The following is a 19,919-nucleotide window of genomic DNA, read 5'->3' as shown; positions in this document are numbered from 1 at the left end:
AATGCTATTTGGAATTTTTTTTGTGGGGTTACCAAGCACAGTATTTGCTTAAGTTCAGTTGTAAGTATCCTCTATAGTTTCTACACACTTCAGTAAAATGGTAGGCTTTTCAGATATAAGAGGCACCATGGCTACACCTGTGATCCCAAAAACTAGGAGGCTGAGGCAGGAGGATCCCAAGTTTGAGGCTAGCCTCAGCAACCAAGTGAAACCCTGTCTCAAAAATGGGGAAAAAACAAACAAACAAACAAACAAACGTGGGAATGTAGCTTAGCAGTACTGTGTCCCTGGGTTCAATCCCCAATATCAAAAACAACACAACATGAAACAATACAACAGATATATAGGGAATATTTGACTTTTATTTTTACCTTTATAAAAAAGTGAACTCTAAGTATTGACTTTTGGCTTGAAAATATAAAAGTGCCATAATTAAAAATGTTCAGAGCTGGGGATGTGGCTCAAGTGCTAGCGTGCTCGCCTAGCATGCATGAGGCACTGGATTCAATTCTCAGCACCAAGTAAAAATAAAATAAAGATATTGTGTCCACCTAAAACTAAAAATAAATATTTAAAAGATTGTTTTTCAGATCCAGCACATGAGTTTAAGACTTCCCTGAGAAACAGAAAGACCATGTCTCAAAAAATCATCAGAGGCCAAGAACCTCTCTTTTGGAACATCCACCTTTAGGTACAGACTAGCCTATGTGGAAAAAAACCTTCATATACTATTGGCCCATATGGCAAAGATATCAGCTCAACAGAGGATTTAGAAGCCTCCTTTTCTATAAATAACCCCCAACACACACACACACACACACACACACGAAAACTTCATAGAACAGAATATATAAACCAGTCATTTTCTCAAAAAAAGCAAAACCAACTGAGTTTTCCCTTTTATTCTCCTTCCTATTTCCCAATCCCAAAGTTTCTTTTCTGAACTAAGACAAAGAAATATCAAGACAAAACCTAACTCATATCACTGAGATTGTTTTACTTATATAAACATTACTTTAAGGTGTATAACCTAAGTTTATAAAGTAGGTCAAACCAATATTAAGGGATACCCAACTCATTTGCAAAGTTAAGTATCTGCTAATCCATGAAAGGAAAGTGAACCAATATCTCCTTGCCTGCTATGTCCCTTTATTTCTTCTAATTAGGTATTATTTTCCCATTCACTACTTTAAGAATCCTGACTTTTATTTATTATCAATAACTGAATATTCTAAACATCAGTCATAAATAATAAGTGTGTTTGTTCACACAACATTCTGTGATAAATTGATACTGAAACTAAACACAAGACCTTTAACTCTAAATTTTCCAGGGGACTATCTTATGAAACTTTTCATCAATAGTTAATGAAAGACATATAAACAGAGTTAATTAGCATTTAGAAGGTAACCAATATCTTTCATGAATTTAAATGAAAAGATCCTTAATAAACAAGAGCAAGTTGAATATTCTAAAATATTCTATGGCCAAGTGTGGTGTACCCCAGCAATGGAGGTTGGTTTTACATTCAAATTGCAATCAACATAAATCTTCATCTAAACAGAGTAGAAGAGAAAAAAACACCACACAATCATCTCCATAGATGCCCAAAACAAAAACAAACATGGCCTGATGTAATATCTATTCAAGATCAAGTAGCAATAAACAGAAGGCAAGTCCTTCACCTGATGAAGGGCATCTATAGAAAACCTAGTTACCCTTCCTTATTTGTGACAGAGTTTTCCTTCTAAGACCCAGAATAATGTTCTTAGCACTTCTCTTCAACATAGTTCTGGATGTCCTGGTCAACTAAGTAAGGCAAAAAAAAAAAAAAAATCACATTTAAATTTATGAAGGATATTGAGGATGTTGGTTTTATCCTTGTCTGGTTTTGGTATCAGGGTAATGCTGAGCTCAGAAAATGTTAGAGAATATTCCTTCCTCTTCTATTTTAAAATGTTTATGTTGAAATGATATCTCTTCTTTAATTTTTGGTGACATTTATCAGTGAGGCCTTCTAGGTCTAGGGTTTTCTTTGTGGTAGGATATTTAACAGTAAATTTACTTAATAGATATATAAATATTCAGGTTTTTTTGTTTCTTCTTCACTGTATTTTGATAATTTGTATATTTCAGTGAATTTATTTTATCAAAATTATTAGACTTATTTACATAGTTGTTTATAGATATAAAAGGCATACAGTTTAGAAAATGAAAAATAAAGCTGTCTTTTTTCAAGCATGGCAAGTTTATATAGCCAAAAACCCCTAAAGAATCTACAAAACATTCTTTTAGAAATAAGATACAGGAAGCCAGGAACAGTGGTGCATACCTGTAATTGCAGCAACTCATGAGGCTGAAGCAGGAGAATAACAAGTTCAAAGCCAGCAGATTAATTAGCAAGGCACTTAGTAACTCAGTGAGACCCTGTCTCTAAATAAAATATAGAAAAGGTCTAGGGATGTGGCTCAGTGGTCGAGTGCTCCTGGGCTCAATCCCCAGGTACCAAAAAAAAAAAAGAAAGAAAGAAATAAGACACTGGAGCTGGGGATATAGCTCAGTGGTTGAGCACTTGCTTGCCTAGCATATGTGCAATCCTGGGTTCCATCCCCAGCACCGCAAAAAAGAAAAACAAACCCTGAGAAATTAGCTAAACAATAACACAGAAAAGAAAAAAAAAAACACACACAGAAAAATAACTATAAAAAATAAATTCTATTTTTATATACTGACATCATATAGTTGGAAACTGAAATAAAAAATAGGCAATATACAATTGCATTGACCACAGAATACTTAAGGAAAACTTTTAAAAACACATATAAAACTACAAAAATATGAAAACTACAAAAATATGCTGAAAGAAATTTACAACCACCTAAATAAATTGAGAGATAATCTATAAAACTCAATATCGTTAAATGTCAAATCTTCCTGAAATGATCAATAAATTCAAAGGAATTGCAACAATGTTCTACAAAAATTTTTTTAGTTCTAGGTATTTTTGAAGGAAAAAAAAAACAAATAAAACTGACATGCTAATTCTGTAATTTTTATGGAAATGACTTAGAATAGCCAAAATTTTTTTTTCAAAAAGAATAACAATAACAGGGTACTCAAACTTGATTTCAAAAACCAGAATAAGGCTATAGTTATCCATGGAGTAAGGTGATGGTGAAAGGATAGATACAGATTAAAGGAAGAGTTCAGAACAGACCTTTTATAAATATATGCAACTGCTTTTCCACAAGCTACCATGGAAATTTAATGGGAAAGCCAAGTGTTTTCAATAAATGGCACTTGGTATATACGGAGAAAAATGAACATCAACTTCTAACTTAGGACCATATGCAAAAACCAACGTGAAATGGATTATAGACCTAAATATGTAAAACATAAAACTTTTGAAGGAAAACAGAAGAAAATGTTGCAGTCATGGGGCAAAGATTTCTTAGAACACAAAAAGCATGATCATACAAATAAATTAACAAACTAAACCTTATCAAAATTTAAAACTTCTGTCCTTTAAAAAATAGTATTATGAAAATGAGAAGCAAACCAAAAGTTGGGAGAAAATATCTGCAGATCATGTATCTGACAAATGACTTGTTGACAAAAATTTATATATAAGTCTTACAATTCAATAGTAAGGAAAACAACTCAACCAAAAACGGACAGGCAAGTTCAGATAGTTTGAAGATACACAAATGATACCATGCAACATGTAAAACGATGACCAACATCATCAGTCTTCATGGAAATGCATATACAAGAAAAAATGAAATATATTTGCTGCATACCTACCAGAAAAGTCAAACTTTAAAATAATGACAACACCAAGTATTGGTAAGGATGAGAAACCATTGTATCACTCACAGATTGCTGATTAGAATGTGAAGAGGTACAAATAATTTCTACCATTGACAGTTTTGTGGTAGGGGGGTTTAAAGATAAGACTTATACGGCACAATTACACTCCAAAAAAATTGCCTTGGAGAAATAAGTTATAATTCCACAAAAATACTATACATAAATATTCATTGTAGTTTTAGTTATGAAAATCCCCAATTAGAAAGAACCCAGATATTAATCAACAGGTGAAGGGATTAGTAAATATTACTCAGTGATAAAATGAAACAACGTACTTATTCACTCAACAACATTGAAAAATCAATCTTGAAATCATCATGCTGAGAAAAAGAAGTGAAAGAGTCACTGTGGTCAAATATGATGATCTGCAGGTAATATCTGCATGAATTTGATGCCCCTGTAGTTCAATGCTTGATACCAAACTAGGTGAGATAACAGTTCAATCATACCAGGTGAGATAATAGATGAGAGGTAAATGAAGGCAAAATTGCCACTAGCACACTATCAAGTCTCAAGTCTTACCCTACACATCTTTCTTACATCCCACTAAAATCTTAATTGCACCTATTTACTAGTCTTGTATGGTCTGGCCTCCACCTGGCATCCCAGAAGCCTGCTACAGCCTCAGGTCACTGGTGGCACTGCTGTATCCCTACCTAAAACTTGTTCTGCCATAGTTTAGTCCATCACAGACTTCAAATCTGTGCAAATGTCACCTTCACAAAAGGCCTACCCTGACTACCTTAGTTTAAATCACAACAATGCTAACCACCAGGACTCTCTACTGCCTTCCCTTCTACTTGGCACTTTTCATTTTCTCATAGATACAAACTTTATAGTTCTGTTAGTATGTGTCCCTCTTGCATACAGAGGGTAAGGTCCATTCAGCTCACTCTCGGTGTCATTTCCATTGCTCAACACTATAGCCTCAGTACCTAAAAAACAGCCCAGCACCTAATAGTGTGTAGCAAACACTTGTTGAGTTTGTTTACTTGACAGTTGACTTTTAAGAAAAGGACCCCACCCTCTTCACCTTTTTTCCCCAGAAATCGAGTATATGGTAGATGCTTACTGTTTGTTGAATGAATAAATAAATAAAATGAATCAGAGGCAAGCACGTAAGCCTAAAATCTTTTGTGATACATTGTTTTCTTACCTGTAACTGTTGCTGCAAATGGGTGATTTCAGCAATTCTCAACTCTCTAGATTTGTTTGTACTCTCAATTTCTTGCCTTTGGGTGGTTAATCGACATCTGATATCTTGAAGTTTTCCTTCTAATTGATGCTTTTTATCATTCTTTAACAAATGAAAGATAAAAGGAATTATTACCATTTTTAATGGTTCAATGGTAGTATATATCCAAAGCATGATCAAATATCACTCACTAGAGCTTCTAATTCAAATTCCAAAGTCTTTTTCTTTGCTTTCAATACAACTATGTCCTCTTGTTCTTTATTTCTTTGATTTAAAAGTTCTTGCCTTCGGTTCCGTTCCCATTCAAGTTGTCGTTGTCTCTCAAGTTCCCGTTTCGCAGCCTGTCAAAGTCACAGTTTATTAATTTTTCAGTTCTTATGCTCTAACATGTCTCTTAACAAAAGTATCATGTAGTAAGTCTTTCCTTTTAAGGATGAAATATAGACATTACAAGAAATCATATCATAAAGCAATAAAAATTTTTATAAAAATCAGTGCTCCTTCTAAGGAAAAAAAGGGAATATTCAGAACTAATTATATTTACATAAGATGACAACCAACAGGATCATTTCACATTGGAATCTCATTCTTCATGCCTTCCAGAATGCATGATATACTAAATAAAAGTGCTCCTTTTTATTTACAGACTCACAAATAGGAAGGAAAATTTCTTTAGTAAAATCAAGTTTAAATCTAAACAATTCTAAATCTAAATCAATCTTAAATCTAAGAACTAAAACAAACAAAACTTGTTTTTTTCCCAACAAGAGAAACTATTATTTACAGTTAAGCTTTCCTTATCCAGAATGCTGGGACCACAAGTGTTTCTGGTCTCAGCAGTTTTCAGTTTTGGAATATTTGTATAGATTTTGCTGTTGGTAGTGTGACTGCCTCTTACTCAGCAAGCTCCCAATCACACTGCAAAGTCCCGGAGGCCAAGTGGCACATCTAGTCATCACTGAAACTCCAGGGGCTAGCAATGCATAGCAATAGTAAATTTGTCTACTAAACAATTCTGGATAAATACTTTAAAAAAGGAAGGTAGTATGCCTTTCCATTGTCCATTCTGGTAACTGAAATCTTTTGGGGTGGAGAGTGGAATGCATGGTTGGCCTGTGCAATGCATAGGCTTCAATCTCCAATACCAAATAGATAAATATCTAAAATTTGTTAGCATCTGTGTGTATTTGCTTGAACAAAAGGCAGCTATGGCTACATACTGTCTAGAGCAATCAGCAGGAGATGAAACCAAAGTATTTTTTTAATAAAGAAAAATTCCTCATCTTTATATTTCATTCATGTGAAAAGAATCATAGCTTTGCTTCTGTAGTAATATAGTAAAATTGTGAAGTTGAACAAGAGATTGACTTGGTCCCTTTCCAGATCTGACACCATAGAATATATGAAGATTTCCCAGACATATTTTTAGGGAGGCAGGGGAACAGTCTCAAAACAATACAATGGCTTTGATAACATCAAGTGGTTTAAAATTATACAACCTCCACCCATGCCACCACATAAATCTTTACATTTTTATATAAATGTGTAAATACAGAGAAAAGAATCTGGAAAAACACCTAACTGCTCTCTTAGTTTGTTATAAGACAGTGCAATAAAAAAACTTATAGAAGAATGTTGATATTAGCATTTGTAATAGCTAAAAAAAACTCAAAAGTTCATCAACTTATGAGTAGATAAATGAAACATAGTATATCTATAAAACAGAATACTACTCAGCCATAAAAAAGGATAAAATACTGATTCATGCTAAAATATGGATGAACCTTGAAAATGCTAGGCAAAGTGAAATCTAGACACAAAAGGCCACATACTGTACAACTTCCAGAACAGGTAAATCTAGAGAGATAAGGAAGTGGTTGCAGGGGCTGGGGGCAAAGAGGAATGGATAATTACTCCTTAGTGTAAGGGGTTTCTTTTTGGGATGATGAAAATGCTCCAGAATAGAGAGTGTGATGGTTGTGTAACTTTTGAATACACTACAATCTCCAGATTATTAAAAGGAAAAACAACAGCCTAGTGGGGCGGTTACATGCTTGTAATCCCAGCTACTCAGGGGACTGAGGCAAGAGGATCACAAATTCAAAGTTGGCCTATCTGGGCAACTTAATGAGACTCTGTCTCAAAAAAAAAAAAAAAAACAGAAAGAGAGCTGGGTTGTGGCTCAGCAGTAGACTGCTTGCCTAGCATGCGAGAGGCCCTGGGTTTGATCCTCAGCAACACATAAAAATAAATAAAATAAAGATATTGTGTCCAACTACAACTAAAATATAAATATTAAAAAAAAAAAAGGAAGAAAGAAGGGTTGGGGACGTGGAATAGTGGTAGAACACTTACCTAGCATTTATGAGGCCCAGTGTTTAATACACACAAAAATTAAAAATTAAAAAGGAAAACAGACTGCCCTACATTAATACATCATTTGAATAATTCTACAAGAGAAAGACAAAGCTCATGTGTTTATTACAAGGTTGTCCACGCTGCTTACCTCTCGCCTCTCAATCTCTTTCCTCCTCTCCTCCTCTCTCTGCCGTTCCAGTTCCCGTTGCTTTTCCAGTTGCTTCTCCAGCTCCAGTTGTCTTTTGCGCTCTTGCTCCTGGCGCTCCCGCTCTTTCCTCTCCTGCTCGGCCCGTTCCAGCTGAGCCAAGCGTTCTTGCTCTTTGCGCTGCTGTTCCAAGAGAGCTTGTCTGCGTTTCTCCAGTTCTAGATTGCCACGTTCAAAATTTTCCCGCTTCTTATCTTCAAATGTTACTTTAAAAGAAAGAACAGATCAATTAAGAAAAGCCATTATTTTCAAAGAAAAAATGTATTAGCATTTTGAAATCTACAGTACAAACCCAAATCCAGAACTCCCTAAGTTTCCTTACTGGGCCCTTGTAGTGAGCACTACAAACAGGAAACAGAAAGGTTAGGGAAGAGTTGCCCCTAACCTTTGTACTACCATCCGTGCCACACACTATTTCTACAAAAATCTTTCAATAATTCTGTATTTATACCCAATTCCTCTCCTCTCCTGCTACTCTACCCTTTCCCTTCTTCATGCCCTGCTTCAGCAAGTGACCCACCATCTCTTCTGCATCATGAGTCTCTCCTTCACCTTAGCTTATAACTGCACTGTCTGTCTCCTGTTTGAACAAGGTGACTTCTCAAATCAGGGGTAGAGAACAAGTATTGCATGGTTCACACTGAAGAAGCTGCTCTGCCCAGATTCTTAAATGGACCACAGTCAGTAAATATTTTTTTCTAATCCATTATTTTGTTTCCTTCTTTGACACACTTCTATAAATTTTTAATTCCATCATTTTTCTCTTATCCTTTTTACACCTTTGTTTTCATCTATTTTATTTTATTTACTTCTAAATATTCCATCCCCTTCCTGTTTCCAGCAGTGTGTATTCACCTTTGTGTTGCCTCCTATACATCTCCTTGGTATCCACCCCAGACAAGGGAAACTCTCAAGGCTGGGAAAGTGGCTAGGTGGTAGAGTTCTAGCCTAGCATGAGATCACATTTGGTGATTTCAGAGGTGGCACTATCTTCTTTACTCGGCCACCTTAAAACTTCAAGTCCCTTCACTCAGGGAATGAGTCAATGATCCTTACAAAGGAATCTCTGCTAAGTGAAAGAAGCCAGGTACAAAAGGTCAAATATTATATGATTCCAATTATATGAACTACCTACCATTGTTAAATCCAAAGAAACTGAAAGCAGATTGGTGGCTGTCCGGGGCTGGGGTGAATGAGAATGGAGAGTGAGTGAGTAGGGTATTTTCTTTTGGAAGAAGAGAGGGGTGGTGTTTATACAACTGAGAGTAATAAACACCATTATTATAGAATAAATGTACAGCCCCTACCACACACCCAAATTCATGTTACAGCCTTAACTACACCAATGTGATGGTATTTGGAAACATCTTTGGGGATAATTAGGGTTAGATTAGATCATAGGGGTGGGGCCCCATGATGAGATTAGTGACCTTATAAAAAGAGAAAGAAAAAGAAGGTCACTCCCCCACACCCATGCATACACCAAGGAAAAGCCATAGGAGGACACAGCGAGTAAACAGCTATCTACAAGAGTGCTCTCACCAGGAACTAAACTGCCTGGGCTCTGATCTTGAACTTTTAGCCTTTAGCACATGAGAAATAAATCTCCACAGTTTTAGCCTCACACTGTATGATGTTTTGGAGTGGTGGGCCAAGGTGAAAAGCCACTAGATTATACAGTTTAAAATGTTCAATTTGGGGGCTGTGGCTGTAGCTCAGTGGCAGAGCGCTTGCCTAGCATGTGTGTGGTAGTGGGTTTGATCCTTAGCACCACATATAAAGAAACAAAATAAAGGCATGCTGTTCATCTACAACTACAATTTTTTTTTTTAAAGATGCTCAATTTTATAGTATGCATATTTCATCTCAATTTTAAAAACACTGAAAATCTTTATACATCTTTTTTATTTAGTGTCTGGCACTATTCCTAGTATATAGGAGGCACATCATAAATGGTTGTGGAAAGAATCAATGCAAAAAAAAAAAAATACTCAATGTCACATCCTGTTCAAAATCCAAAATGAATGCTTACTACTAATAGAAAAAGAAAATTCCAAATTCTAAGAATTCCTGTCCTTATCCCATTGAGGATTCATTTTCATTGTTTTCAAAAGTTGACATGTTCCTCACATCCACTTGTAGTGACCCTATTTATCCTCAGGTTTTCACTTAACTGTGATCTAGACCATGGGGATTTAATTCCTCATGTCCTTTTCAGTATACCACAACCAACCATAAGTAGCTTTGCTGTGCATCTACAAACTCTCCAGGACCTTATCACACTTATGTACTTACTGTTTTAGCAATTGTTTATATGGATAACTTAAATTTTCTAATGTAAGTTTCTAGAGAGTATGGACCATGTATGATTAGCATTTAGATTCTTCCAGCCTTGCACACAGAAAAACTATAATAAGTATTTCATCACTGAACATAAGTGAAAAGTTATTTAGTTTACAGAACAGTCTGGAAGAGCTTGTGTTCTCAGCAAACTAATTAATGGTTGTGGAATGCTGAGCACTTTACTGCAGCAAAATGATATTGACAAAGTATTTAATATAAAGAGACTTCATAGCAAATTTCAATTGCCTCTTAGTATCATTATCATCTCATCATTAATAATTCATAGCCAACTTGGACTTTTTTAGTAGTATGATAGATTTACCATTGTAAATGAGGATTATTTAAAACAGGTTCACATTAAATTTAAAGTGGGTTCCTGCTGCTAAGGAGTTTCTAATTCTTCTGTAACACATCAAGAATGCTATAGTAGTCGACTTTATTTTTTGCTTCTGCACTGGCGGTCCTAAGAAACCATCTAACCGCAAATTTTTAGTGTTCTATATTCCATAGATAACATTAATAAAATCTTTGTTTAGCAGTATATAATAATACTTTAAGTTAAAAACTAGAATAAGGGGACTCGGCATATAGCTCAGTTGATAGAGTGCTTGCCTCCACGTACAAGGCCCTGGGTTCAATCCCCAGCACCACCAAAAAACAAAAAAAAATCCAACTAGAATAAGGATGCACTAGCAAAGTACACATGTTCTTATTTCTCTACACAGATCCAAATCTAAAAGCACATTAAACGTCTTTTTCTGATATGCTCAAAGAAATACAGAAATGTCAGAAGCTAGATTTATTTTTACTTCCATTATGCTTTACAGATAGAAAATCTTTAATCTGATGTGTAAGCCAAATGTAAAGGCTGCCTTACCAGGTAATTTCTTTTCTAATTGTTGCTGTTCATCTTCTAAAGCTGGTTCCTCTGGTAACCTCTGATCTACAGATGTTGAGCTTATAACAGATATTCCACTGCCTGATCGAACTCTTCTGCAATTATGAAAAAAAAAGAAGAAAAAAGAAAAGAAACAGATCCACATAAAATGAGGTAGGTAGAAACAAGCTACGAAAAAGAATTTTTAGATTATACCATACCATGGAACAAATTTCATTTACAGTGAGGAAAGACAGAGTTTGGACTTCTTTACTCTGTAGTTTTTAAAATGAATATTTGAATGTCATCAGATTCTGAGTGTTACCTTATTCAAAATGTTGGGAATGAGGGTGTGGCTCAGTGGTAGAGCACATGCTTTCCATGTGCAAGGTCCTAGGTTTGATCCCCTGAACCCCCCACCCCAACTCCTGGCAAGGGAAAAAAAACATAAAAATTAGGACAATTCAAAAGGGCTAAATTAGCTTATAATCATAAAGTATCTGGTAAACAGTGAGCACCCAGTGAGTCTGATGCTACTACCATTACCTTTGTGAGTAACTTTCAATCCCTTCCAGGAAAGATCAGCAGCTCAGTGATTTGGGAGCAACTGTTTTCCTTATACAAAAATTTCTCCATTTAATCACTTCCTGAACACACGAAATGTCTGTATTTTATAGTTTTGAAATACCCTTACTTTACTGATCAGTATCACTATGTTTAAACTTGCTCTTTCAAAACAATCTCCCCATCCTTCTTTTTACACTTTCAATAGTTTCCAATGTTCAATTTCTCCTGTAGTGAACCCTGCAGCTGTGAGATTTTATAGGCAAATGCTTCTTCAGCTGCCCCTTGCTTCTTCTGCACTCAGTTTCTCAGCTTGCTCCTGCATGAGGACAGTGTGGACAGTGATGGCTATTTATCCTCACAAGTCTTTCCTGAAGCTTGAGGACCCAGAACAGAAGTATGTCTTTGTTTCTCTTCTTCTTTGCGCTTGTGGGATCTCATATTCATCTTCTACATGTAAAGCCATGAGTTGGAGCTGTATTGGATGCTATGTGTGTATGCATGTAGGCATGCCAGTGGGGTCCCAACTAGACCCTGGGGGACACTCTTGACATGTCGACTGAGACTATTTCAGACAAAGATAATTTTCTTTAATTATCTTTCTGATTGTAATTTCTGAATTGCTAGCATTTTTTGTTATCTGTGGAATGTGTATAATACACACCTTGCTTTATTTCCTATATATGGGCTTATTCAGTTTTCAATTATATAAGTTCATACAAAAATCTTTTAATGTTTTATTTGATTGCATTTACTAATATACTACAAATACCCTGTAGAACAGAAAGGCCCAGAATTAAGACAGAACCTGGACTGGAAGATTCTCTTGAATTCACAGATATTTCATTTACTTGCCAAGAATGGAAATCACTATAAGATGGTCAACAAAGCCAATTTGGAATTAACATACTCAATGCAATGCATAATTCCTTACAAAAGCCAAATGTTCCTTACCTAAAGGAAGGTGGAATGTATTCTGGAGGCAGGACAGGTGGCAGTGGTTGGCCAGACATAGCAACATCAATTAGGTGCATAGCCAGGATAAATTCTTCTGCTGTGAGTTTTCCATCTTGATCAATGTCAGAAAGATTCCTAATTCAACAAAAAAGTTTCATTTCCAGTTTCATAAAAATGCATGCATTGCTGATTTATTTTAGTTCTGTATTATAATTCTTATTCTAGGCCAATTGAGTCTACCTGCCTCAGTTTACAATTATTTCATACCATTACAAGAATAAAATGAAATATTTTGTATAGTTAGGATAGTGTTCAGTACTCAACAAATGCTAAGATTGCAATAATACTCTTCTCAGTCCTGGGAATGTGACCTATTTAAAATATGTCACATTCAGGGTGAGGTAGCCAATACTGTATGGTTTGTAAGATAATCTCTATCATGCTGAATTCTGCCCTTGCAGCAGCCATAGACAATATATAAATAAACAGGTATGGCTGTTTTAACAATAAAAATTCATTTACAAAAACAGGTGAAGGCCAGATGTGGCCTACTGGATAGGCTGCCCAACCTCAATACATGCCTATTAGGCTGGATCTCTATGGCTCCTATTCATAGAGTTAAGGTCTTTCCTCCTCATTCTAGGGATTCAATTTCCATCACTCTTGACAATGAAGTTGCCCAAGCAGTTAATTACAGTAAACAGATTTTCCTAGCAAGTACCAGAATGTGATTTTATTTAACAACTTCAAGATACCAAAAGAAGATGCAAGACAACACATCTGTTAACCAGAATGTTAAAAAGACAAACGCTACATTAGGAAACTGGCTTTGCCAATGGCAAAACCCAAGAAGCTTTTCTCTTAATTATGATATTTCTTTAGGTCCATAAATCTATTATTATTACTATTATTGTAACATTTGCCCTTTTGAAAGTACAATTCTGCGAGGTTTGACAAACATAGCTATAGAACCATCACCACAGTACACAGAACAGTCAACATCACCCATAATCCCCACATCTCCCTCCAGTCCAACTCTTCCCTTTCCCCCACCCAGGCCCTGCCACCCCTTTTCTGTCCCTCTAGTTTTGCCTGTCCCAGATGCCAGACAACCATTTTTAAAAAGAATAGAGCCACAAATGAAAACCCTTCCTGCTGATTCTTATCCCCCTTTTCTTTTCACACCCCACAGTTAGCTACTCCTAGGTAAATCCCTTAGAATTCTTTTTTTCTTCATAATTGAATAATTATGGTTGCAAATATTTAATTAAAGTATCCTGGCCGGGTATGGTGGCGTGCACTATGTGATCCTAGTGGCTCAAAAGGCTAAGGCAGAAGGATTCTGAGTTCAAAGCCAGCTTCAGCAAAAACAAGGCGCTAAGCAACTCAGTGAGACCCTGTCTCTAAATAAAATATAAAATAGGGTTGGAGATGTGGCTCAGTGGTAGAGTACCCCTGAGTTCAATCCCTGGTACCTCCCAAAAAAAGAAATATCATTTTAGTGTTTGAATTAAGAATACAACATTCTAAAAAGAGATGCCTCAAATGTGTTTTTTGGAAGACGAATTATAAATTTAAAATAAACGTTTCAATTTCTTCTTTTTTTTTGGTACTAAGGATAGAACCCAGGGGTGCTTAACTACTGAGCCACATCCTCATCCCTTTTTATTTTTCATTTTGAGACAGGGTCTCACTAAGTTGTTAAGACTGGCATGGAACTTTCGATCTTCCTGTCTAGGCCTCCCTAGAGGCTGACCAGCATTAGAGCTCAGTCACTTGAGAAGAAACCAGATCAATATGCCCTGTGTGAAAGTCATGAATTTGGCATATGAGCAGTGTAAACCAAATCCATTTTCTAGGCATAGTCATCAACATGTAACTAAAAGATACACAACAATAATATATGCAGAAAAGCTCAAAATTAAGCAATTACATAATATTTTTTAAAATTTTTAAATATGCATGGTTTGTTAAGAAACTATTCTTATTAACATCTAAATGTAAGAAAACCTATAAGACCTAGACAATACCCATCAAGAGCTATTAAAAATTATCACAGAATAGAGGCTGGTGATTAGTTTAGTAGTGGTAAAGCATTTGCTTAGCATATATGAGCCCGCTGTTCAATCTCCAGCACTGAAAATAACAAAACAAAAACCATTGCAAAATAGGCAGACATTATATGCCTTCTGATTAAAGTACACAGGTAACATCTCTGATGTAGGCTTAACAAAAGACAAAACAACAACAACAAAAAAAAAAAAAAAACCCACAACTATAAAACTCAAACTGTGGTTCTCAACCAAGAATGATGTTGAACTCCAAGGGAAATTTTTGTCAATGTCTGGGGATATTTTTGGTTGTTATAACTGGGGGTAGGCATCATGCTACTAAATGTAGCATCTACTGAACAGGGGCAACAGATCCTACTAAATACCTGCCTTGAGCTGGACACAGTGATGCACGCCTATAGTCCAAGCACTTGGGAGACTATGGTGGGAAGAACGCCCAAGCTCACAAGTCAGACACCAACCAGAGCAACATAGTGAGACCGTATCTCTAAACTACCTCTCAAAACAAAGAAAATATTCTACAATGCTTAGGACAGCCCTCTGCAGTAAAGAAATTAGTGGCCCTAAATGTCAATAATGCAAAGGTTGCAAAATCTTGTTCTAGATCCAATTACCAATTCATGGGAAATACAGGAACAAGTTAAACACCACCACAGGAATGCAATCTTCAAAAGTTAGGCCACTAAAAAACTATATACCAGACTACGTGTTTTTAAGGGGGTCCAGGGGACAGATGGAAAAGGGAAAATTTATAGATTAAAAAAGATTTTAAAAAGATACTGCAAAGTAGGAACTGGAAGCAGAGCTAAACAGTATAGCACATGCTTAGAAAGCATGAGGTCATAGGTTCAGTATCCAGCCCGGGTGCACACGCACACTCACACACACAAAAGCAAGGTATACAGGAGGTCAGGGGTCTTATGTTTTCTCTCATATGTGGAAGCTAAAGAAAAAGGAAAAGAAAACTGGGGGCAGATCTCATGAAAATCATGATGAGATGAGTACAGGAAAAGGACCAAGGGCTGGAGGGCAGGGAGGGAGGGGAGAGTGCTGGGAAGTGATATTGGCCAAATAATATGCCCTGTTATACCGTATGCATGTATGAATATGTAACAACAAATCCCATTATTATGTACAACCACAATGCACCAAAAAAAAAAGAGGTGGGGGGAAAATAAGCAAAGTATAAATTTATATTAGTCCTCCTCTGAACAAAGAAACTTAAAAACTAAGTTAATCTAAGAAATTTGAACACTACTTGATTAACTTGGTAAGAATGACTATTAAAATCATGGTTTTAATGATTTTAAATCATGGTATTATGACTATAATTTTTAAAATTCCAATCTATTTGAAGACACCAGATGAAATATTCACACATGAAATGATATAACTGAGAGCTGGCTTAAAATAATCACCAAGGAGGAAGAAAGAACCAAGCCATAGTTGAGAACTGTTAAGCTGTGTTATTAGTTCTTAAGAATTCACTGTATTAACCTTTCTGCTTTTGTGTTTTTCAAAATTAACAGGGAAAAAGAGCGGCAATCATCACAACTCTCTGAAAATTAAGTGTACTCCAAATATTCTCCCCTAAATAATGATGCTAATCTAAAAACCAATTTAAGAAATAAAGTCTCCACTTGATACAAACCAAGGTTTTCTATTCCTTACCATATTGAAGCCAGCTGAGCCTGTGGTAAACTCGATTGCATAAGAATAGTTCTTGCTTGGGGACCTGAATAGAAACCAGAGAAAAGACATAAAGATGAGTCAGCAAATAACCCCTGCTCAGGAAGACCAGTGTGGCTGTGCTTATGAACCATGCAATCTCATGCAATCACAGAGCTTTACACAGTATTTGCTATTACCCTGGGGCTTTTAAAAAAGGAAATTAAGCCCTAGCAAAAGTAAAGAAACAAAGATGACAGTGCTGCATCTGACACACAATACATTTTTGCTCAATGGGTGTTTAATAAGGAATGAGTGTGTAAAAGATGAGAGTTTCAAAATATAACCTGTTCTTTTGTCCAGATTAACATTTCTATTTGTATTGGGCTTTTATTTACAAAAGTGAGACTTTATCACTATAAACTGAACATCTTCTCCATGGTCACCATCTGCTGCCTTCACCGTGACTATTATCACATAAATTCAGAGAAGATTTACAATATCTTAGTTAAGGAAAGGGCCTTGGAGGGACTTCTAATCATTCACTGTACAGACTTTAAAAAAAAAAAAAAAATTGAATTGAAGGTTGCACAACTGGCTAATATCATAGCCAGGACTAGAACAAAATTTCTATGTTAGCAAAAATAGAAATACTTCCTGGAATTTCTACTCTTCTTTCAAAATTAGGTCTCATTTTCTTAAAATAACTGCAAATATCTTCATTTCTGGCAAGAAATTAGCTTTATATATCACATAGAAAATACAATGGGAGATTTTTGAGTGTTTAAATTAGTATGAGCGAGACAAAGACACACACACACACACACACACACACACACCCCAAATATGTCTTAATTCCAGCACTGCCTGTCAAGCTGTGTGGTCCCAGGAAGATCCAAGGAACAGAAAGCTGTAGTAATTCTGTTGGCAAGATTCCCATGTATAAACTTTTACTCTTAGCTATTTCAGTTTTCAAATACCACCTCTTCAAAACACACAGAAGTGGATGAGTGTTTGCATAGCAAGTAAGGAAGGACAGGGATCACAAGGTCCCAGCACTCCAAAGCCAGAAAAGGAAGGACAAAGTCCTGACAAACCAGGGGACTGTGGGCTTCAGTACTAGCTTAGCTTACACTCTGCTGAGTTACTCTGGGAAGGTAGTTTCCTTACTTATTTGGACCTGAGTTTTTCATCTCAAAGGTGCTTTCCAGATTAGAAAAACCTGTGATCCACCATTTAAGGAATCATAACTTTATAAAGCACATTAAAGTACCCAATAAGTGGCAGTTAATATTTATTATTTAATATTTATTACTACTGACAATGATTTTAACTTTTATTTACATGTAAAATATTGATAGAAAAGCACACATGACTATATACATGTACATACATGTATGTGTATATTTTTATGCATGTGTGCTATACGGTATATCATTCTGTGCCTATAGCCCAATTTATTTTGCTCTGATGGGCATTCAGGCATTTTTCAATTTGGGGCTCTTAAAAATAGCGAACCTTCTGTTTTGGTACACATATGAATATATTTCTCTTTAGTGTGTATGTATATGTGTATATGTATTAACAGCACCTAATAAACAATTTTTACTAAGTTAATGGAAAGATTCTAAAGGTTCTCTGGTGTATTGAAAAGAAAATTCATTATTTTCTTTTTAAAAAAAATTCTTAGTTGTTGATAGACCTTTATTTTACTTATTTATATGCAGTGCTAAGAATCGAACCCAGTGCCTCCCACGTGCCAGGCAAGTGCACTACTGCTGAGCCACAGACACAGTCCCTCATTTTCTTCAGAGTTTGCTGAAAACATTAAAATAAAATTAGCAAAACTTAAGTGAATGCTTTAATTAGTACTTTTAACAATTCTCCCATTCCAGAACCATATACAGTTAATATTTTATCTTTTTCAAATAAACAGGTTAATAGGAAGGTGGAGAACCAAGTCTATCATAGGTATCTGGACACATATATTTCAGCCCTGACTCCTTAATGTCATGTGGCATTAACAAAACTACTTTACCTCTCTAAAATGAATTTCTCTATCTCTGAAATGAGGAAAAAAAACCTGGAATGGGACCTAGCAAACTATGGCCCATAGATCATATTGCCCTGTCACCTGTTTTTATAAATAAAGTTTTACTAAAACTTTGTCAAGCCTATTCATTAAACATGAATGTTTAATAGGCTGCTTTTGTGCCACAGTGGCAAAGTCGAGTACTTGCAATAGAAAACATGGGGCTTACTAGTTTAAAAAACTTATTATCTTGTTTTTATAGAAAAAGTTTAATGATCCCTATACTGGAAGATCACAATTATCTCTTTCAATTCTAAAACTTGATTCTGTCTCACAACAATTTTGCAAACATTAAAATAGATCAGCAACAAATAAGATAACATTTTAGCATAACACAACAGCATAAAATTGAGCTTTGAGTGCACAGAACTCTTTCATGGAAACCTAGATACATAATAGGGTACCAGTTTTAGAATATAGACTGATATTATGATATTATGTCTCAAGTTCACAAACTCAACTGTGGGCATCCATGTTTGGATAGGGAAGTCTGAATATCAGGAGAGAGAAAATTACATGGAATTAATGCTTTATGTCCAATATTGACAAGAGTTTAGCTTTCCTAATTAATAAGCAAAAACAAACAAACAAACAAAACAAATGGAATGGTCACCTTCATAATAAGACACCTCTTTGAGAAGACAGGCTAGAATGAATAAGATTATGAGAATTCTACAGCTTCTTACATAACCTTAATTCAAGAATGACCATTTTATAAGTTCTCTCTAAGAATAATAAAATACTCATCAAATTGTGAGGGAAGAAGGGGGCACACACCTAATAACGTATGTCAGTTAAATTGATCAGGTAATTCATGGGGTAAACAACACTACTGCTGGATTAGCTTCCATTCCCAAGGTAAACTAGTTCATATCACAAGATCAGAAGTTCTCACTTTTTTCTGCTGGAACCAATCAATGACATACGTTCTCATGCCCACAACATGCTCATACAGATGTAGCCATGATCTGATGGCATTCAAAGTAAGTAGGTGAAAATAAGACACAATGGTAATTAGAAATCCCATTAAAAACTGATAGGACATTAACAATGGGCTCTTGCTACAGGAGTAGCAGAGATCAGATAAGTAACAGGCAGAGATCAGATAAGTAACAGGTTATGTATAATTCTTGGAGAGCTAATAATGAAATATTATTATATGTGAATATAAGGTAGTAAAAGTGATACTACAAAGATAATCTAGATTCTCCTCTAATTTATATAAAACAAAATAATCTACAACCCCTATACTTTTATTGTATTCATTTAGAATGCCCCAACTCCAAGGTTGAGAACTACTGCACTAGATTAAGAAGTTATGATTGTGTATCTTCATAAAGATGCTTGTTAATTCTTTCTCGTCTTTTTAAAAATATTTTTCTTTTGTTTTTGTTAGTTTTGGATTTGTTATTAGTGCCTTTAAACAAGAACACACACACACACACACAAAACCAAGAAAAAAGAACAGATTAGAATATCAAATTACATATTTCACTTGGGCCTCTTCATATACTAGGGCTTTGGTTCAACTTTCTTGATATTTCTCTTAAGTTAAATGAATAACTGCTTTTAGGATTCTGAGTTCATACAATATTTTCATAGTTGCAAATAAGACCATGACCTTTGTGTTTCAACCATCAACAAATCATCTCTGCTTGCACCAACAGCTTGGTTTAGTCCAACACATATTCTGGACAAATAACTCAAAAGTATATAAA

The 19,919-nt window shown here is 35.4% G+C and overlaps 1 protein-coding gene across 9 annotated transcripts in view; it reads right to left on the bottom strand.

Annotated features, from left to right (window-relative positions):
* Nucleotides 1–19,919, bottom strand: part of Itsn1 (intersectin 1) — a 217,902-nt gene that overhangs the window by 108,774 nt on the left and 89,209 nt on the right. For all 9 annotated transcript variants that reach the window (XR_009226226.1, XM_058577266.1, XM_058577268.1 and 6 more), the window contains 6 exons: nucleotides 16,113–16,176; nucleotides 12,367–12,504; nucleotides 10,849–10,964; nucleotides 7,572–7,834; nucleotides 5,257–5,406; nucleotides 5,027–5,167 (listed from right to left, as the gene is read on the bottom strand). Coding sequence is in view for 8 of the 9 variants with exons in the window: in XM_058577266.1 (XP_058433249.1) it covers nucleotides 5,027–5,167; nucleotides 5,257–5,406; nucleotides 7,572–7,834; nucleotides 10,849–10,964; nucleotides 12,367–12,504; nucleotides 16,113–16,176 (872 nt within the window). In the remaining variant the exon portion in view is untranslated. The remainder of the gene's footprint in view (nucleotides 1–5,026; nucleotides 5,168–5,256; nucleotides 5,407–7,571; nucleotides 7,835–10,848; nucleotides 10,965–12,366; nucleotides 12,505–16,112; nucleotides 16,177–19,919) is intronic.

This window comes from Marmota monax, unplaced genomic scaffold, assembly GCF_021218885.2.
Source record: "Marmota monax isolate L192 unplaced genomic scaffold, Marmota_monax_Labrador192_F-V1.1 WCK01_AAM20220418_F8-fsc00125, whole genome shotgun sequence".
Taxonomy (NCBI): Eukaryota; Metazoa; Chordata; class Mammalia; order Rodentia; family Sciuridae; genus Marmota; species Marmota monax.
The sequence above is the reverse complement of the archived record's forward strand: the minus strand, read 5'-3'. Positions and strand labels throughout refer to the sequence as shown.